The 23,336-nt window shown below is 28.9% G+C and overlaps 1 protein-coding gene across 1 annotated transcript in view; it reads left to right on the top strand.

Annotated features, from left to right (window-relative positions):
- The first annotated feature begins 1,874 nt into the window (after positions 1–1,874).
- The window catches only part of LOC107443357 (amine oxidase [flavin-containing]), a 32,275-nt gene continuing 10,813 nt past the window's right edge, over positions 1,875–23,336 (top strand). The window contains exons 1-6 of the mRNA XM_016057202.4: positions 1,875–2,027; positions 7,090–7,184; positions 7,292–7,429; positions 8,297–8,401; positions 12,998–13,089; positions 17,702–17,843. Of these exons, the coding sequence (XP_015912688.3) occupies positions 1,988–2,027; positions 7,090–7,184; positions 7,292–7,429; positions 8,297–8,401; positions 12,998–13,089; positions 17,702–17,843 (612 nt within the window). The 5' untranslated portion in view covers positions 1,875–1,987. The remainder of the gene's footprint in view (positions 2,028–7,089; positions 7,185–7,291; positions 7,430–8,296; positions 8,402–12,997; positions 13,090–17,701; positions 17,844–23,336) is intronic.

Below are 23,336 nucleotides of genomic sequence, written 5' to 3'. Positions count from 1 at the left end.
GCAAGTATCACTTCAAAAAAATGCAAATCTAGAATAGATCTTACTATTAGTTGCATAACTTTTTTTGTAATACAGATATTGTTATACTGCAATTTATTATTAGATTTTACATTAAATTACCATTAACTTGATATATGAACGTTTGTATTTAAGTGAAAATTAATATATTCTACAAGCACACAAAGTTGAAAAACACGAATATATATATATATATATATATATATATATATATATATATATATACAGAAAAGTTTGTGTAGTTTTCTGTATATCTTTATCCTTGCTTGTTACCTTGAAAAGTTCCCCTCATTTCAATAAATGTGAATATATTTAGACATTGCAATTTTCATTAATGATATTATAATAGTTTTCACTTCCTAGAAGATTCCATGCACTTAATCTGAATTTCATTATCCTACGAAACATACATTCGGCCTTCACCGATTTGAAAGGACATTGTTAGTAATTTGAGCTTCAAATGGTTGAGAACTGTCATTAGAATCGCAGACAATGTTTCTTCTAAATGAATATACCTTAAAGTAAACTATTATTTTTATTATACTCCTCGTGCTTTTTGCCCGCAGCAATAGTTTTGGTGGAAAGTCAAATAGGCCTTGACCACAATTGCTAGCCAGACTTAATTCTTTCGATAAATAAATACAATTTATATCGGTCCGAATGGAAATAATGATTATCATTGACTTGAACACGCGTGCTAAAAAATAAGTAATCCTCTTTTTTAGATATAAAAAGAAGTGTTATTAACTAAATTATTAATTAATTTATTAATTAATATTGCAACCTTAGTAAATAGATTGAACCTTAATGAGGTGCAAATTTCCTAAAACCATAATATAAAAACCATATAAAGTATTAAACTGTATCATGTTTCCATTCAAGTGCATAATATTTTGAAATCAAGTTTAATATGTTTGTAAACTTGCACGATATTGTGAGTCAACGCCGGTTCACAATTTTTAACTGTGCATTCCAACTTTCTCAGAAGCATCGGTACAGCATTGGACCGTGATATCGGTACCTTGAACCATAATACGACTCTAACATTTAGAAACCATTATAAGGCATTCAACTGAACCATATTTTCGTTTAAGCTTAACCATAGTATAGAGTAAAAGATTAAGAAGTACAATAGCATATTTAGCCCACTCTTAAGATTGCAGTTAATTTTCCCGATAATATAGTTCAACACGCTCCTAATTTCTAACAATAACCATTAACATTGATAACAAACAGGGAATAATGACTTCATTAATATTCCTTACTAAATTCCGCATTTTTTTCTGTTTTCAAATTTCTGGTTTTATTCAAATTTCTAGTAGAAACCATTATAAGGCATTCAACTGAACCATATTTTCGTTTAAGCTTAACCATAGTACAGAGTAAAAGATTAAGAAGTACAACAACATATTTAGCCCACTATTAAGATTGCAGTTAATTTTCCCGATAATATAGTTCAACACGCTCCAAATTTCTAACAATAGCCATTAACAGGGATAACAAACAGGGAATAATGACTTCATTAATATTCCTTACAAAATTCCACTTATTTCTGTTTTCTAGTTTTATCTATTTCAATCTTATTTCGAGTGATGAAGCATGTTTAAAATGACGTAAGTATGGAAGTATTGTATATTAAACCTTTAATGAAAAACGATGAAATCGCAAAAACGCTAATTTCAGCGGCTATTATAAAACTTCTTTTAACAAAGTTGAACGAGAAATTTAAAATTAGGCTATGATCTAAAATTAAGACCTGGTAAAAAAAAACCTTTCGCAATGTAACCGAAAGTAACAAAATAAAATAATAATGATGAATGAATAAACAGTAATTAAGAGTTCTTTAAGCGCGAAGGCTGCTGTAGCGTAACCGGTATTCTCAACTTTTCTTTACCTTACTGAATCAACATTCAATCAAATATACCCAAGCTATAAACATCGTGATATTTTGTATATCTTTTATTTCGCAATGGATTTCACCGTCGCTATTGTTGGAGCTGGTTTAAGTGGTGAGTGCCTTACATCTATCAATTTCAAATTTGTGGATAAAAAACTATAATTAATGAATTTTAGACAAAAATATAAAACGCTTTTCTTGTTGGTTAGATTTATTTCCAATAAAAATAAAAATCAAATGTTACCTTAGAATTTTCAGAGTTAAATTTAATTCATTTTTCCTATTTTCTTCATTTTTCTTTTTTTCATTGAATAAAACTTTTTAAAAAATATGTGACTTATCACTTCTAAATTCTTGGGCCCAAAAGACTATTTTTATTTAGTTTTATTTTATTTATATTATTACAGTTGCATATTATAGTTATAGTTATATATTATATTATAATAGTTATAGTTATGTATTATATTATAATAGTTATAGTTTTATTTTATTTATTTTATTTAATTTATTTATTATAGTTTTCTTTAGTTTCTAAATTAGATTTTCATTACCTTTACATGATTTACGTACTTATTATCCCATTACAGGAGTTGGACAAAATAATGGAAACAATTCTTTACTTACTTATTTCTTCCTATTCCTCAATAAATACTTAGAGAATTATTTTAAAACTTTAGAAGTGTTTAAATCATGCGATTTCACATACATGTCAATAAAGTTTAAAGCTTTTAGAGTCTTGAGGGACCATCAATAAATTACGAGCAAATGTTTTTGAACACCCTTTGCCATTAAATACAGAGATAAACTTGTAACTGATGTCAATTATTTTGGTTATCACATGAAATAATTGCAAAAAATTTCGTAAACCTAGCGTAAATATTCATGGAGATATTGGAGATTTTTATAAAATCTAATTTTTTGACCTACGCTTTCTTACTATAACTTCTGAAATATTCAATAAAATTATACAAAATTTTTTGAGTCGTATTTGGTAAATTATAAAAAAAAATCCAATTTAAATATTTGAAAAATTTAAAAAAATTCTAGGTAATTTCTAAGAAACTTTTTTATTAGAAGCTCTAAATAATAAGGTTGTTTTTCCCAAATTTCATTTTGTATCATAAAACAAATTTTCATAACAAAAAGTACCTTAAAATTATGGTCCGAATACTGTGATAGTATTCGAAAATACAAAGCTATTTTCAACTAACTTTTTCAAATTTCATTATGATATATTTTTTTATAAATCTTGTCAATCTGATGCAAAATTAAATGTGTAAAAAAACCCTTGCCATTCAAAGCTTTTTTTTTTCAAAATGAACAAAAATTACTTTGAAAAACGCTAGAAAACTTTTTAAATTTTCCGGATGCTTAAACCAGATTTTTTCAATAAGTTATCAAATACAATTAAAAACAAAATTAAGAAGAAAAAAAATTTAAAATGTTTTTTTGTGTGAACTTATGAAATTACAACTTTAACCCCTTAACGCACAGATTTTTTGAAAAAAAACCAGACAAAGAAAATCAATTTTTTTTAATGTACAAGAACACACTTTAGAATAAGGTTTCCATTTGTTGCCGCTTCTGGTTCAACTTTTCTTTTGGGGGAAAATTTTGATATACTGCGTTTTTGCTCCATGGAAAAAGGCTATATTTTATTCTTGAATGAATAAGTGTTATAGCTTACTGTCCTATGTTAATGATAAATATCAATAAAACGTTTTTTTTTTCTTAGCTTTCGCATCATTTTCAATTCTCGATTATATTCGAGTGTGAAAAATTATAGCAGCATTAAATACAACGCCGCTCGAATTATCTCGAGTGTGCACAGTTTGGCCTGTTCAGCGCGCTCGAGCGCACAAGTTAAGGGGTTAAATACTCATATCTTGTGCAATTTTTAACGAACTTTTTAAAATTTAAAATGATATTTGTATTATTAATTCAAAAATTACTATAAAATTTTGTTTAATTTTATTAAATATTTCTGCAGTCATAGTACTCAAGGTAAATAAAAAAAACTGGGTTTTTTTTAATAAATTTTTTTCTCCATGAATATTTAAACTAGGTTTACAAAATGTTGTGCAGTTATTTCATAGGATAACGAAAATAATTTACATAAATTACAAGCTGTTTTTAATGGCATAGGGTGTTCAAAAACATTCATTCGTAAATTATTACCGGTCCCTCAAACCTGTAAAAGCTTTAAAGTTTACTGATATGAATGCGATATCGCATGCCTTAACCACTTTTAAAGTTTTAAAGTAATTCTCTAATCATTTACTGAGAAATATGAAAAAATTAATAAGTACAGGCGTGTTTCCATTATTTTGCCCAACACCTGTATCTTAGTCCACGTTATAATATAGTGAAATAAGGTTATTAAATATTAAGATGTTATTGGTTGAGTGTGTATTAAAACTAGGTTTACGGGACGCGTCATTTTGACGCATTTCGAGTTTTGTAAGGAAAATTATAAAACCCGTTTGAGTTTTTATTTTATCTCTTGAAATGACTTTTAACCATTGATCGAAGTAAATATATATTGAAGTAAAGCGTTGAAATAATGAAATTTTCTTTGTGTTATACCTATCTCTATGAATATGCGTCAATTTGACGCGATCGTAATTTAGACAAAATTTTGAGTAAACTTGCAAATATCACATCAATAATAAATAGGAATGTACCGACAACGTTATCCGATATCGTTATCTCAAATGAAACAAGCAATTAACAACTGCTGCCAATAAGATATAATAGAAAGAACAAACGCAGAATGTCAATTGATGCCAGAGTGACAAATTTTGAAGGTTTCAGTTGCTTAGTTCGAGTATTGAAAAATAAAATACTAGAATATTTCTTAAATATATATTTCATACTTTCATTATTTTTCTTATAGTATATACGTATTTACATTGCTTTCTAAGTGCAAATATGCCAACTGCTCCGGACACGCCAAATTAAAAAAACGGTAAATAACTACCAAGTAAATTTTTCAAATATAAAGTGTTGAATTATGTAAATCCACGAATTATTTAGAAATAGTGGTGGATAAAAATCTACTAAATTAAATTTATTAAATTAAGAATCACAATTATATGTATTCGTTCATGAGTCAAATTGCCGTGTGTTCGAAGAGATAGGTATATAAGAAACGTCCGTAAACCTAGTGTTAAGATTAGTACCTCAAATAACTTCAAAACAAAGCATGTAAAAAAATTTTCGTATACCATAAAAATATATTAATCATAAAACCCATTTCCATTGATCTCTGCGAATTTTTATTCGCCAAAAAGTCGCATGGTATGGTTTGTGAATTAAGCGAGAAGATTCAGATTTCTTTGTCCATCATCTGCATAAAATTAATAAAAATTATATATTATGTTTTTAAGAATTTATCTTAAGAATATTTTTTAAGAATTTATTTTAGAAGTTAAAAAGGGGTTTAAGTTTTGAATCCCATGTTACTACTTTTTTTTTTGCTACATTGGAGGCAACTAAAACAAAGTCAATAGAGGAATTCATGGGAGAAAATTACAGTTTTCAATTTCATTTTACGCGTCTAGACGAAAATCATTGTCTCATATGTTTTTTTACTCTAAATCCAATAAAAATAAAGTTAAGTCAATAGAAATGAATGCTTTGAAGTTAAAAAGGAAAAGTAATCGTAAAGAAAGTATTTGCTCAAAGCTATAGTTTTCATATATAAAACCTTCATAACTTCTAAATTATTAGTTCTATCAGCTTGATATTGGTCTCATTTGATTTAACGTGATACAATACATTTCATACAAATCCTCGCTTAAGAGGAATTTTCAAATTTGAGGCATTTTTGAAACTAAAATCGTTTTAAAAATAAAATTAAAATTGATAGATGATTAACATTGATTCCTTTATATGTTTTCAAACATTTCAGTAGTCAGCATCAAGTTGAAATTTAGACTTATGGGGGTTATAAGTCATAAAACTAAGAAATACATTAACAGGTAACATACCGGATAATTTTACATAATTGAATCTTTTTACTTCCGCGTGCAATCTTTTTAGGCTTAAGACATCATGTCTCAAAAAAAAAATACTCAGTTTTTGAAAATCCAAAATTCTTCAAAACTAATGTTTCATTTCAAGATTTTTTTGAAAGATTTTTCTTCCATACATGCATGATATTAAAAAGTGGTAGTATCATTTACTGAATAATTTTAAAGATTTTTGGTAACAGACTTGTCTTCTCTTGGGCAACACAAAACAAATATGTATGTATCAAGAAATTTTAAAACAAAATTCAAAATTATTTTCAAAGTTTATTACAAAATAAATTTTATAAAATACGTGAGTGTTTTGAAGCATTTTTACGTATTGAAAATAAGTAAAATATTTTTTTTAAAAAATAAACTTTTTTGCTTTGGGCAGCTTATTTTCTAGCATCGCTCTTTGTTAAAAATGTATAAAAAATAAAAGGTTTGACAAATTCCTATAATATTACAAAATCTGATACTTAATTGTATTTTTGCAAAAAAAAACATGCATCTTAGCAAACAGGTTCTTTAAAAATAAAATAAAAAATATTCTTTTGCCATCAAAAATGCATTAAATTTGAAATCCACCCCAATGTCAAAAGCATGAATAAGTATAATAAATAAAAGAAACTGTATTAAAAACTTTCTTAACTTCTGAAATTTTTGTCCTACTTTTTTCAGTTTCATTATATTCAGCGTGAACAAAAATAGGAAGAAAATGATGCATCAATTGTGTAAATAGTAATATGTCACAAGCGTTGAACTGGCGTAAGTCAAAATGTGTACCATTTTTAAAATAAAATTAGAATATTTCTTCCTACCTATTAGTCCTATCGACTTGGTTCGATTTTACTCCATTCAGAGAAATTTTAAAAAAATACATCGTATACCTCATACCTCACTTGTCAAAATAGCAATATTTTAAATAATCCCCTTTCAGTAATATTAAGATGGCGACTCAAGCTCATTTAGAAAGAGGGAGAAAACTTAAAGCATTTCTATAGAACAAAAACCAAAATTTTTATAAAATGCTTTCCCGCTTTCCGCTAATTACTCTAATATTTCCCAGTAAAGTATTTTTAAGTGTCTAGTGGCCGATTAATACAGCAAAAATTAGTAGTTTTAATTAAGTACGAAAGTATATATTTTTTTAATTTCTAGGGTTGAGTGCTGCGAAGTGGTTGTGCGAAAATGGCGCATCTGTTACAGTTCTAGAGGCCAACGATAGAATAGGAGGACGTTGCTTTACAAAACTGGTAAAGTTGGTTTCAGGAGAAATGGATTATATATTTCCTTAATGAATTAACATGTATATTATCAGTTAATATTTTCGTTAATTTATTGAATTATGATTAATTTACAGGATCCTAAGGTGGGATATGTTGATCTTGGCGGATCTTACATTGGCCCCACACAAGACCATATTCTTCGATTGGCAAAAGATTTGGAAGTCGAAACTTATTTAATTAAAGAAGAGGAAGATTTACTTCACTACAATTATGTAAGCGGTGAATTTATAATTCAATTTATTTGAAAACGGGTTCAGAGGCACCAATGATCTCATAACTGTAACTGATTATATATCCTGTTTGTTTTAAAGTCTCTAAAACGTACAGAAATCTTTAAGTTTAATAATAAAAATACCGCTTTTCTTTAGCCACTATTAAAACTTTTCATCTATCTTTTTGTAATATGTTGTAAACATTACAAATAAGTTTCAAATGCTACGCCATAAAAATGATAGGGGTGCCATTTATTTATTAAGAAGAAAAATATTCTATTATTTTATTACTAAAACAATATGAGAAAAATCTTGACTGCATATTATTTCACAAATTTTAGCTCAAAGTACAAACAGCTAAAATTTGTAAAGGGAAATAATATGTCTAAATGTATATCTCTGAAAAGTTCAATACATAGTTCTTGCCTCCACCGGGTTTTAAAACTCAATCTTTCTGTTGAGTTTTAGCTTATAATTATTAAAACCAAATTCGTTTTTAGACCATCAAATGAAATCAAACATATAGTTTTGACAGTTTATTTAATATAAGAATTAAAAATATGCTACAAAAGTTCGTAATCTACTTTTTATTGCATGCATTACTTTTAATTTACTTTGCATCTAATTCTTTTTTTGTGTAATTTCTTTTCTGCTGGATTAGGAGTTAAAAACTACCAAAGGGGAAATAAACTGAAATAAAAAATTTATTAACTCTTCTAGAAAAAATATTTGCAAATTGGAAAAAAATCTTAAGCAGAGCGTAATCATTTTATAAACATTTAATTAACCGTTTTTTTTTTTAAATTTTATTCATTATAAAATTTTATATATTGTAACTATTTTTGTACATATTATTTATTTATTTAGGGACGACGAATTCGATCAAAAGTTGATAATTTCAGGCATAAAAATCCTTTCGCTGATATGGAAATAAAGTATATTATTAGACTTATGGATAAGCTAAGTAAGGAGGTAAGTTTCTAAACAAAAAATTATTTTTCAGAAGTATTTTTATGGAGAGAAAAGCTCTAAATATAAGAATAGGAGAACACCCTTAAAATTATCGATCTATTGTTAATCAGCATTTTAGTTCTATTTAGCTATAAAATATCCCTCAGTGAACTGATAGTAAGACATCAATGGCAGTGGTCAGTGAGGGAGTGGAAAACCACTTTAATCACCCTGAGAAAGGACCGAGGGTGAACATTATCCGTCTTCGTTGAACTGTTTTTTCCATAAAGTGCTCAACTTGACGCACAAGTCATCTGGCTGCCAAAGTGGAGGAGCCATCCCCTTTGCAGAGGATCAAAGTTTTGATGGCATGCCCTCAGACCAGAAAGTTTCCCAGACATTCCCGGTCATTGAGCAACTCTAGTGCAACGTAAATAAATTATTACTTCTTATATAAGTAATCCTAGAATTCGAAATTCTGTTTTCTAGACCCCCACTAGATAGAAGATTATTAACACAAAAAGTTTGGCCTAAAGTTTTATAATATATAAATAATAATTATAAATATATATTTTTATAATTATTATATAATAATTATAGTTATTATATAATAATTATTATATTATAGGCAAAATAATTTTTAAATATATATTTTTTATTTTGAAAATTTTTAACGTTTAAAATAAGGAAAAAAATTCTCAACTATTCCTTCTTATACTATTAAAAGTAATTTAATATTGTCTTTGAACGCAGTTCTGCAGAATGAACACTCGAGAAAAGTTTCCTAAAATAAGTAATTAATTATATTTTTTTATTTTATATCCGTCGTTGAACAGCCGACCCAATTTTGGGTTTACGACTGCTAATGTTCAATGCAATTTAATTTTGAACCAATCCAGAAGACAAGGAAACTCCAGGATCAATACCCCCAGAGGTATTGATTTGTTAAGGGAACATGGAAGACTTTGCGACTCAACAGATTTAACGCGCATCAGTCACCATTAATACACGGAGAGTCTTCAACCTGCCTGGGATCGAACGCACGAACTCTTGGACATAGAGGCCCAGTGCCCTACCAACCAGGCTGTCCCGGTCAAATAATTTACATTTTTATTCTATTTTATGACAGTCGTTGAACAACCGACCCAATTTCATGGGTTTACGACTACTATTGTTCAATTTCGTAGCCTTGTCATTTTGAACCCAATCCAGAAGACAAGGGAACTCCTGGATCGAGAATTGGGAGGAATTTGCCTTCGTGGAGGACTTTCTGATGGAACTAACCCGCATTTGCGTTGCATGGAGAGGAAGACCACGAGAAACTCCCACGGTTAACCTGACCGTAAGGGGATTCTGACCAATGATCTACCTACCACTGAGGATATTTCACGTTAGCACTGTGGTCGGTGAAAGCCGGATGCGGAATTCGTATCGACTGGGATTCAAACCCGGTTACCAGCATTGGAAAGCGAACGCTCTATCCCCTGAGCCATCGCGGCTCAAGTAATTAACATTTATATAAATGCACAGTAAAACATTTTAGTGCATCTTAACTCCAAAAATTATACTAACTACTTTACATCGAAGTGTTGTAATAAAACGCCATACATAACTCTTGGATCTAGTGTTTTACCTCGCAAATGTTCTTTTTCACATTGTAAAAATTTTCGTGCATCTAAACAACAAACACAGCGGCTACTAAATTACACCGAAATGATGTTCCATACCTGACAACTCTTCCGGATTTTCCGGAAGATTTTATTTTCATATTTAAAGTGGTAGTAAATATATACTATTTTTTTCTTTTATAAACTTAAATTTTAAATGATTTTGATCACCACTATTCTTACAAAAATAAAGCACATATATTAATATGCGTTGCTATCATGGTTGTCAACTTAAGATTTTTTAAATGCAACGTATTTGTTTGCTTAAAATTGAAGTTTTAATTCCATTTTAACACCACTGGGAAAAATGATAATGGAAGGGATTAAAAGTTGGCAGGTATGATGTTCCACTACGCCAAAAATGTTTATGACAAAAAATGAACGAAATTTAATTTTTTATGAAAATTATGCGCAAAACCTAGAACTAGCATCAAAAGGTTCAATCTTTAGACCGTTCTTCTGACTAAACTGAAGTGACCACATTTTCCAGATTGCTGTTACCCAGCTTTTTTAGGGTCAAAAATCCAAATCCTTGCGAAAAAAAGGTATGTTAATGCAGGGAAAGTACGTTATTGTGTCTGATTTCGTATCTTAAATCATCGTCTGTGCTGAATAATTAGCATACTTAAAGTTACACTCTCGGACCATTGAGTCTCAGCACATGAAAATCCATCAGTCATTACATCAAAAGTTATTCAGAGAGACATCTTTTTTTTTCGTTCACTTTAGAGTTAGTTTGAAAATAATCTTGATATTTCGAGGGTCTAATCTTATTATGCTAAATAAATAATGCAGATTTTAGGTTACAAGATTTTACGTTACGAAATCACACACAAAAGTCTACTTTATCAAATAATCAAACATACATTGTGAGTTTAAGATACGGGTAGATTAAAGATAATATTATAACAAAATTCGATCAAGGCTTAACGGAATGGAAGAGGATAGAAATTATACATTCTAAAATAATTTAATAAAGTTCTCAGAGATTTAAAAATAAAAACATAATTATCGCTATTACACAATTTAAAAAATGCATACATATTTAACGACGAATTTTTGCTTCCGTTGCTGAAGGTCTGCATAGAAAATAAAAGCAAATTCTCGCCAGCTTATTCCAGATTGCAAACAAACTACTCGCAATATTCTATTTGGCTTGTCGTGAATTTTTGATGTTCAAAATGCACGAATCTCGATGTTTTCGAGAATGAAAATAATTCTGGTATAGCGTGAAAGCTTGAGAATTTGATATAGGATTGTTCACTTTTAAGTGATTAGATTTAAATTACAACCTTTAAATCATATACGAGGGTTGTAAATTAAATAGTGACAACTTAACCTTTAAACTCACAGAAGGACGGGCATGCGCAAATTAGATATGGGAGCTGTGAGGTGGGGCTGTTGTCGATGTGTAGAGTGCAAAAAACAGTCGATTAGCTTAGAAGGGTAGTTGTTGTGTGGCGTTAAAGTGAGGAGTTTCGTTTCCATCGCTCTAAAGCATGTTTTAAAAAGGTGATCAGCGGTCGTGGCTTACAATCGAGGTTGCCCGTGGCAAAAATGCAACAGAATGCTATCGAGGATTAGTGGAAGCCTTTGGAGCAAATGCTTTACCATATAGGACAGTAGCACGATGGATTCAAGCATCTCGTCTTTTGTCGTCATTAAGCCTTTTCACAACATACTTTAGAGCGATGGAAACGAAACTCCTCACTTTAACGCCACACAACAACTACCCTTCTAAGCTAATCGACTGTTTTTTGCACTCTACACATCGACAACAGCGCCACCTCACCGCACCCATACCCTATTTACGCATGCTCGCCCTTTTGTGAGTTTCAAGGTTAAGTTGCCACTATTTAATTTACAACCCTCGTTTAAATAAAATGTTAACCCGCAATAAAGTGTTGTTTCACTCATTTTAAGTTGTTCAATGTTCATATTCGGAGAGATATTACACAAGTTTTTACAGTGTAAGAAAGATAGGAAACATATAAACACATAAATATGAAAGAATAAATATTATTTCATATAAATATAAGATATAAGAGGCGTTTGAATAAATTATCCATATGTTGAGTTTATAAAAGTAAATATTGTACTGATTTTTTTACACTTTCTTCATAATATTCGAAAAAATTTTAATATTTGCCTTGGCCCTGAAATAAATTTCTATTAAGCAAACTGAAGTAACTTTTTGTACTTTGCAAGTTTATCCCAACATTTATTATAAGACCATTTAGTTAAAAAGTCATCGCGAACTAGTTCTAGAAATTTTGTATTAGACGGGAAAAAAACTCTTTTAACCTATATGTTTAAGTTTGTGCAAATATTTCTTCTTTAAATACTTAAACATTTGGTTTGTGCAAATATCTCTTTTTTTAAGATAGAATGTGCATCGACATTCAAGTTAGTTATGAAAAAGTATCTATTGCAATAAATCTTTAGTTTCCATTAAGTAAAAGAAATCTCTGCAAAAAGCAGGTTTCGATTTTTGATAAGTTTATTCCGATTTATTTATTTAAAAAAAAAAGAACGCTATATGATTACTTTATTAAAGTGTATGAAGTGAAGTAAAATTCTTCTCTATAATTAATATTTTTTTGTTTTTTAAATTTGGTTTGTAAAACAGATTTGTAACATTTATTTATGAAATTTCTTTGTTGTATCCCCTTCATTTTTTCATTTATTTCGAAAACATTTTTGCAAGAGTAAGAAAAAGTAAAACAATTCTTACTTAGATAATAAGTTTAAACTTCATTAGAAGTTTTTTACCAATTAATTTTTTCTCATGATAAATTCTTTTTATTTAATTTTTAAGGTTTTTTCCTGTTATGTATTGCCTTATTTATATATTTGAACAAGAACAATTGGCAATATTGCAAAAATGTTATTAACACTTTTTTAATATACTGTCTTATTTCTCTTATCTTCATTTTTTCGGTCTGTGTAGATTCCTTATGATTCCCCATGGAATTCCCCTCACGCTGATGAATATGACACCATGACTTTCAAGGAGTTTTTGGATAAAAATTGCTGGACAAGGTAAATCTATTTCATTTCCACCCTGTAAAACCCATAGTGTAATATTTATTCTAATTTGATGTTAAACAATCCCACAATTTATGTGAAGGAACATTTAATTGTATGTTAACAGCAAATTGAATTTTCATAAACATTATAAAAAAAATTCATGCATCTGAACATTAAAAATGGTAACAACTTATTTACAACCAAGTGCTGTTTCACCAAGTGTTCCAATACACCTGAATTAACGATAGTTCCTGGTGTAGTAGAACAATTAGAATGATCGTTATGAAACTCTCTCTATTGACAATTTCAGTGATATTTATCGGATCTCTCCGGTCCCAGAGAAAACTCGCCAAAAATATTAATGTATAATGAACTTATTGAAAAAAGAATTCTAAAAAAATTATGAAACAGCAGCGGTCGCCATAGCAACGCATGCAATGACGACGCATGCGCACCGTTTACTGTTGCTCTTGAACAGATATGATAACCATAAAAATCAGTAAAGCTACTTCTACGTTACAATCTGAAGCAAGAATCAAATTTAGGATGCATACCTACAATATTTATTAAATTGAGATTTGTTAATCAAGCATACACACGACGCAGGCAGAATATTAATATGGATTTAAACGAAACCGAAGTGCATAGAGCAAAAATGTTATAAAATTATTTTATACAAACGAAATATCAATGTAAATCTTACGAGAACATAAATATCATTATTATGCAACTAAAAACAAGTGGAAATTTAACCCAAATGGATAAAATAGAAATGGATAAAGTGGAAATTTAATCCACCCACTTAATCTTAATGGAGATAATTCTTGAAAAGATTAATTAAAATTTTATAGGATATCCTTCGAAGAAATTAAGGACACGACATAATACGAGTTTTTAATTGAATATTTGAAAAATATTTAACCAAGAATATTTATTTAATTTAAAAATAGGTTTTTCAATACCTTCAAATTACAAATCATAATGCATTACAAATTGTTCTTATCAGAGTGAAATTTTAACAAAGTTTTTAAAAAAACATACATTTTATTATTTGTTTGAAAATATACATATCTTATTGAAAGATAACTTCTTATTAAAAGGCTTCCTATTTACAGACAACTTCTTATTAAAAGATATTTTTTTGTATAGGAACATTAAGAAACACAGAAAAATTCTATAGTATACAAAATTATAGAGAACAATATATTTAAAAAAAAAAAACTTAATTTATAAAGAAAAAAAAAACTTGTCGGTTCTGAAAATATTAGTTCAAAGATAATGAATAATTTTGTATACGATAAGTATAATTACAATAAACATAAAATTGTATATTAAATTACCAAAATAATTTTAATGGCGAAATATATTTTAAAAAAACACAAAACAAATAATATTTAGTAAAATTATCCAGAGCATAGTATAAATCAAACGGATTTTTATTAAATTTAATTTTCATATACTTTAGTGAAAAATTAAAGTAATTTCATAAACCTGTTCATATTAAATCGAAAAATTATAGTTTGTTTGTTTGTTTTTGTCACATCGAAGCTTTACTATTAAACAAGAAAAAAAAATTAAAACGTTTAACTAATATCTACAGATTTTCAGAATCTGAAACAAAAAATATTCTGAATGCTATTAAAAACCCAAAATTATATAACGTTCTTGCTATAAAAAAATTTCTAGTAATATTTTAATTAAAAAGTTGGAGAAATAAACAAACAAGCCTTGTTTTCACAGTATTAAAAATTTAATTATGTCCATCATACCTTTATTTACATACTTAAACTTTTAAAAACCATTCTTTATTAAATTTTTGTGCACTGTTTTCATTATACAAAAGAATACAACTAATTATTCATTTATTAATTTATAATAAATATTTCATTACAGTTTGATTCACTGAGAAGGTTTGTTCTAAATTAGAGTTTAAGAGTTAACACAGTTTAACGATGTAAGCATTCCCTTATTTTTCTCAAAATAAAGTAAAAGTACTAACAGTAGAATTTTAAACTCCGTGCTTGATTGTTTTAATCAAAAAAAGAGTAATTTTAATTGGGAACTAACGTACACAATAATAAAAATCACTTATTCCATTTTACTTATACAAATCCGTAAAACAAGCTTATTGTATAGACTGTCAGTGGTAACATCACAATTGCTTAACAAGACGTTGCAACGACTTTGTATTTATATTCTGAAAAATATTATACACCGTTGCAAGGTATGCACCGTTGCACCTTGTAATCCTCCGCAGCTGCATATAGTTCCGTTTTATTTCCTTATTAAATTATACAAATATGCTTTCAAAACAATATAAAACCTTTTAAAATTTAATCACATCAGACAGAAATTTAATTCGTGCTATCTTTTACGATATATATCATAGAATTATAGTTTCGTAGCCTTATTGAAATAAGGAGAACATTCGTTCTTGAAAAAGGCACAGCTACATGATATTGCAAGAACATTGGATTTGATAGGACCACTAACAGTGGCGCTTAATGCTTGCCTTAAAAAAAAATCAAGTACGAGATTAAAAACTTATACTTTTGTTTCACTGTAGAAGAAAATCGTCTGCAAAAAACAATATTTTGGTTTTTTTTTTCAGACGTACGCCTTCGCGGGCAAACGGAAATGATTTGTTGATTCAGTAAATGTTAGTAGTTGACAACCTACGATCAACCTACGTATGTATTGTCTCTGTCATATTTTTATTTTCTTTTGTACAACATTTGTACCATGAACGAATGAATAATGATTCTTTGTGATTTACTGTTTTAAAGCTAAGTTTTATACCTCATTTCAATCAAAATTATTGAATCATGATTGGATTGCATGAATTTATATTAGTGTTTCGAAATTTCTTCATATTGAACATTGAGGTAGAAACATATTTTTTTTAATCAACTTCAGATCATTTAGTCTATATTTTAGTTTTATAATGCGGAAAAAAAGATTTCGGTTTTATTTTTATTTACCGATGTTTACTTCAATTTCTCATATAATGACTATAAACTAAGAAAATAAAAATATCTATATTTCTAACGCTCTTCGGAATTTGTTCTTCAGTTCAAAAGGAATAATGATACATGTCATTCATATAAATATGTATTTTATTCAACATTAAAATGAATATAATAAGAAAAACGGTAAGAAATCAAATTATTTAAACTAAATACTAATTTACTTAGCAAAATGTATTTTTGTCTTTATTAACAAGCAACATCCTTATCGAATCAACATCTATGCATTGAATAAAATAAAACAAATGATCGGTCAGTTGTAAAGAACTTCATAAATTCTATTAAAAATAATAAAAGAAAACGATAAACTGAAAAGAAAACGATTAACTCATCAATCTAACTGACAGTTAAACATTTTGCTGTAGCTCGGCGCTAAAACCGTTTGGTACACTGTTGCCATTTTAGCTCGTATCCATTAAAAAAAACTTGTCATCTTCTTATATACCCTAGCATTAGAGTGAAAACTCTTTATATTTCTCTGTGGCCTGCTATACGCAGAATATTAATACGCCAACTTGTTTATAAACAACCAGTTGGCGCTGAGGTCTTAAGTTAGACGGTTGTGTATCAGTAGTCTTCTTCTCTAGTTGAGAGTATTCCTTTAAGAATAAAGGAATATTTCAGTATCACATCATGAGCCGTGATGACTCAGGGGATAGAGAGTTCGCCTTCCAATGAGGTGAACCGGAATCGAATCCCAGCGATCGCAAGTCGATACGAATTCCACATCCGGCATGCACCGACCACAGTGCTGACACAAAATATCCTCATTGGTAGACGGATCATGGATTAGAGTCCCTTTGCCCTCAGGCTAACCGTGGGAGGTTCTCGTGATCTTCCTCTCCATATAACGCAAAGGTGGGTTTGTCCCATCAAAAAGTCCTCCACGAAGGCAAATTTCCCCCTATTCTCGATCCAGGAGTTCCCTTGTCTTCTGGATTGGGTTCAAAATGACAAGGCTACGGAGTTGAACATTAGTAGTCTTAATCCCAAAAAATTGAATCGGCTGTTCAGCGATGGTTATAAAATTAAAAAAAGTATCATTTCGTGTGATTTTCTGGCCAATAAGAATGCGACGATAACAGTGAAAAACAAATTTATGTTACTAAAAGTATATGTTAGATAAAAAAATCGATAATTATTTCATTGCCTTATATTTTAGCTATTTCTATTTGCCTTTAATTTTTTAGCGCTATTTTTTTTTTTATATTTTCAGATAATTTGTTAATTCTTGCCTTTCTTGTAATTGTTTCCCTTATAATTTTTAACAAATCCTCCAAACTTTTTTTTTGCAATTTAAATTATGATATTTCGACCTTAGATTTGTCATCAGCTCCTTTAACACAATAATTTACACTCATTGTCATAGTTAAATCTATTATTGTCGGGGTTTCTTTCATAATAAGTGCACTTTTGAAATTTGGAACTCACTCGATTACTATTGACATGAAAAATATTAATATGACAGGCAGTGTCATTACCTGTCATTAATTAATGAGTTAAAAAGCAATATTGGATGATAAATATAAGATTCTCCAGACTTCACTGAACTAAATTATATAAGAAGTATGTTTATATTATTTTTTTTTATTTTTTAGTGAAGCCAAAACATTTTTTAAGAATATAATGAATTTGAGCATTACATCTGACCCATATGAGGTATCGTTTTTGAACATGCTATTTTACACAAAACAATGTGGTGGATTTAAGAGATATATGGGTACTGAAAACGGTGCGCAGGTAAGAACAACAACTTTTCTTTTTTTGGTGCCTGTTCCCTTATGAAAAAATTGAGGTATAAATGAGGTACAAACGAGGTATATTTTAAAGGTATAAAGGAGGTTGTTGTTTAAATACGTCGTAAAGGTTGAAAAGGGTGCAAATGAATACCTCAAAATCAACCTCAAATATACCTTAAATATACCTCCAGAGGTATATATGTTTCAGCCTGAAGTATATTTTTTTACACTTGTGGAAGTATTTATTCAACAACCTAAGGTGTGTCATTTTACACTTCAGGTTATTATAAATCAACCTCAGGTGTATTTTGTTCGACTTCAGGTAATTATTTTTCAACCTCAGGTATCCAATTTTATGCTTGTAGAGGTAGATATTTTTCAACCTATGGTGTGTAATTTTACACTTCAGCTTATAATAAATCTACCTTTAGGTGTATTTTGTTCGACATCAGGTAATTGTTTTTCAACCTCAGGTATATAATTTTATGCTTGTAGAGGTATATATTTATCAACCTGTGGTGTGTCGTTTTGCACTTCTGGTTGTTATAAATCAACCTCAAATGTATTTTGTTCTACCTCAGGTAATTATTCTTCAACCTCAGGTATATAATTTTATGCTTGTAGAGGTATATATTTTTCAACCTAAGGTGGGCCACTTTACACTTCTGGTTGTTATAAATCAACCGGAAGTGTATTTTCAACAATTGGAAAGGTAATTTTGAATTAGCGCCATGTGTTCCATGTTCTACCTTAAGTTATTATTTCGTAACCTCAAGTATATATTTTTGTATTTTTAGAAGTATTAATTTATCAACCAAAGATGTTTTTTTTAGCACTTACGAAGGTGAGGTGTTATACGGACCACCTAGTTTATTAATTTTTACACTCACTATATAAAAAATATAATATATATAAAAAGATATTATATATATTATATGAAAAATAATGAACATTAAATTTTTTTCATTAGTAGAGATCATTTATCAACCTGAAATTTTTAATATTAAACCTTCGGCAGTAATTGCTTCTTTTGTTAAGCTATAAAAGAAAGTTTCAAATGCATAATTCTTCTATAATTTTAATAGATTGATTTTAATTATCTTAAAATAACACTTATCCAAATTCTACAGATAGTAAAAATTATTTATAGGAACTCATACTCGTATTTTTAGAAGATAGTTGTCTAAGGTGCTTGAATTTTTAAAGCTATAAAACTACAAATTTAAATAATTAGTCAGCTGAAATTCAAAGTACTTTTATTTAAAACTAAAATTTCACTTTTTTTACAAACCAACAAAATTATTTTAAATACTGTTTCCGTCTACATGTTGAAACTTGTAATTATTGGAACCTAAAAGGAAAAAATATATAAATTAGTAAGAAAGTCATATTTACAATAATAGTGGCAGTACTTAAAATATTAGAAAGTATTTTTTTTTTATCATTTAAATTAACTGGATGAAATTAATTTTCCTTTTCAGATAAATATCTTCTACCATTTCTATTCAATCCTCGTAGCTAAAAAGCATGACATGTATCACAGCCACAAAATAAAATTCACTGAAGACAGTATTACCATTAACAACATTTACAGAAATTCAAATATACAGGGTGTTTATAAAGTCTCGGACCCATTTTGATGTTTAATAACTCATAAAATAATAAAGATAGATTAAAATTAATAACATAAATGGTTAGATAGACTCAAAAACTTTCATGAACCTTGTCAATGAACTTCCACGTGTTCCCCCTTCGTCGCACGAAGAATATCAAGTCGATAGTCAATTTCACGCCAGGTAGCGGCAAGCATGTCGGCATCCACAGAGGCTATTGCGGTTGTAATTCTGGCTTTTAGGCCATCAATGTTCGACACGATCCTCCTGTAAACATTGTCCTTTATAAATCCCCAAAGAAAAAAGTCCAGCGGCGTTATATCAGGTGATCTGGGTGGCCAAGGAATTGGACCTCCTCGCCCAATCCATCTTCCTGTAAAATGGTCATTCAAAGAACTACGAACGATGATACCCCAATGAGGTGGTGCACCATCTTGTTGCAAAAAAACATGTGGCTGAAGCTCTTCTAGTTGTGGAAATACGAAGTTTTCCAACATGTCTAAGTATACGACTGATGAGATTGTCTTTTCTGTAAAAAAGAAAGCTACCTCTCGTGAAATTGACTATCGACTTGATATTCTCCGTGCGAAGGGGGCAATCGTGGAAGTTCATTGACAAGGGTCATGAAACTTTTTGAGTCTATCTAACCATTAATGTTATTTATTTTAATCTATCTTTATTATTTTATGAGTTATTAAACATCAAAATGGGTCCGGGACTTTATAAACACCCTGTATAATTCCAATCTTATTATGCAATTTTAACACTTTTTATTTTTCTATACGTCTGTAACATTATGGTACTTGTAAGTTTAATAATTGAATTTCTTTCCCTTTCTTTTTTAAAAATCTTTAAACTCAATAAACCTAGTCTATATTTTTCAACTTTTTGTCAGACTTCATGAAACTAGCAGCTTTTTTTAAAATTTTTGACGCGGATTCTGTAAAGGACTTATGTTATTGTCAATCACATCAGAGTTTCTTAAAAAATAGCTATTTTAATAATTTTTAATCAATGTAATCAAGAATCTACAATCGTTTAATAAATTAAAATTTTGAAGTTATGTACCAATTTTTATTCTTTTTTTACACTCAATCGAATAGAACAAATTACAAGCTGATAAGGAGCATTTATTTTAAAGTTGTGAGTAATTTTATGTGAGGAAAATGTCTAAGAGAGAATGATTTGAAATAATACTTTAAAAATAAGTTGAGTATAATATCTCCTATATAACTTATACCGAGCAGAATAAAACTAATAGTTAGTTGTTACAAATACTTGTTTAAATATAAATACACATCCTATAGGATGAAACTCAAAATAATGCATATTACTTTCAACAATAAATGTTTTTATTTGCAATTGATTTTATTCAATTCCGGATTAAAATTGCATACTATACTGACATATTTCTAAAATATTTAAGATTTCCGAAATTCGCACATTTTTGAAGTAGTGAACCATAAACAGCTGCATGAAAAAGCTCATAACCTTGAAACAAATTGTCATATAAACTTGAAATCGGATTTAATTTCATTCTGCCCAATATTCTAATAAGTAATAACAATCTGCTTAGTAAATAATTAACGTGGGTAAAATGCGAGAAAATAACATGTAGTGTAAAATAGCAGTTTTGTGGTCAAACATGAAGAAGTGAGCTAGTACAGTTACTAGTTTTCAATTATCAAATATCTAGCAAACTATTGTTATCAACAATTACATAAATTCTGTAGTTTATTAAGAGAGATTACTTTTTCTTTTTGGTATAAATTCAGAACTATATCCTAGGGGAAGCCTGAGCAGTAGCTTGCTTGTCTCTTCTTCTGCGCCGCCGCGCATGTGCTATTTACAGCCTAGGCCATCACAGTAATATCAGGGAACTGTAGATAAGCTCTGTAAATATATATATATATATATATATATATATATATATATATATATATATATATATATATATATATATATATATATATATAAACTTTGCAACAAATATCCAAACGATAAGCATACAGCTATAGTAGAATTTCAAAGCAAAATTGCTATTTTAAAAATCTTTCAATTTTCAATGATTTATTTATAAGAGAAATTGTGAACATTTTTCTCAATTAATCAGCGTGCATACTGCTACGTTAAAACATATACATTTAAGCAAAATAAAAAGAATAGTTCTATTTGACTGAACTACAAACAATAAAATATACTGTGCATAACCTGCTGTAACGATTCACCAGTAATGTTACCCAAAACAGTGACGAGAAATATTTCGGTTATTCTCTCTTATTGCTAAGCCTACAACGATAGCCAAGAATATTCTCCAACTTAAATTATTTAAGATCAGGACGCGTCCTTAAAACAAAAATAATAAAATTTAAGTTTCAAAATCGAAGCATATTTGATTAAAAGTGATAAAACTAAATTAATAAATGTCAAGCACACTTACCGAATTTCGAACAGACTTTCGATTGTCAACACACACGCCATTTGCCGGCTCGCATGGAACTCTGGGAAGTGAGTTAGTTAATATGAAGTGTACTTTAAGCAACCTTAAAACAAGCTTAGGTATAAATAAAATGACTTCAACACCTCAATAATTACCTCACTCTCTTTAGTTGAAATAAGGTATATTTTTTTATGCCTCATAAATACCTCAATATCGTTAGTAGAAAAAAGGTATATTTTTTATACCTCGTAATTACCTCACTCTCGTTAGTTGAAATAAGGTTGATTTTTTTATACCTCATAAATACCTCTTTTGTTACAAGTGTAAGAGAAACAACCTCGTATACCTTAAAAATCATCTTATCAGTCTGGATGATTTGAAGTGAATATAAAACAACCTCAAAATAAGCTTAGGTATAAATAAAATGACTTCATATGCCTCAATAAATACCTTTTTATCGTTAGTTGAAATAAGGTAAAAATTTCTATACCTCAAAAATACTTCTTTTGTTACAAGTGTAAGAAAATAAACCTGGTATACCTTAAAAATCTCCTTATCAGTCTGGTTGATTTGAAGTGAATTTTAAACAACCTCAAAACAAGCTGAAGTATATATAAATCAACCTCGTACACCTTAATTACAACCTTTACGAGGTATAATTTTTATTGCTGTTTTCTCTGCAACCCTAAATATACCTCAAATATACCTCAAAACAACCTTATACCTCAAAAATACCTCAAATCAACCTTAAATATACCTTAAATTTTCATAAGGGTTAGCCCCAATGAACAAAGCGTTGTAAACAACACGCTTTTAACCACAGCCCTGTGATGCATATCATGTCTTGAAAATTTTACGTTTTACGAGTAAAACTAGCTCTTACGAAAGTGTATTACTTTGGCCGAAGAATGGTTTAATACGATTCCTTTTACCGAAAGCCTTTGCAGTAAAATCTGAGAGCTACCAAGCCACTTTGGTAAATCTTAAATTTCCCTGGTAAAAGCTTCTACCATACTGGCTTGGTAAAATTCCGAAGCATGATTTAAAAGGATTCTATTTCGGTACTTTACCAAGCTTTTGAGGTAAAACCTAAGAGTTACTTGGTCACTTTGCTCGATCCGGGTTTTTATTGATAAAGCATAAAATTTACAAGACTTCGGGCTTTTACAGTAACACATGCACTAATTATTATAAAAAAATTTCCTACTTTGAAACGTTATTTACATTTCAATTGAAGAAAACTGCATGAAAATAGTAATGTATTTATTTTAAATATTTTCCTTTATTTTATTTTTAGGAAATTTATTTAAAAAAAATTTACAATTTTGCTTTTGTTTATACTTTTTCAAAAAGAATTAATGAAAAGTAAAAAAAAAACAAAATTTATAAACTTTTTTTGAAAACAAAACAGCAAAAAACTCATGAAGAGAAAGTGTGAACA

This window comes from Parasteatoda tepidariorum, chromosome 3 (assembly GCF_982258835.1).
Source record: "Parasteatoda tepidariorum strain Cologne lab strain chromosome 3, Ptep-v5.0, whole genome shotgun sequence".
In the NCBI taxonomy this organism is placed as follows: domain Eukaryota; kingdom Metazoa; phylum Arthropoda; class Arachnida; order Araneae; family Theridiidae; genus Parasteatoda; species Parasteatoda tepidariorum.
The sequence above is the reverse complement of the archived record's forward strand: the minus strand, read 5'-3'. Positions and strand labels throughout refer to the sequence as shown.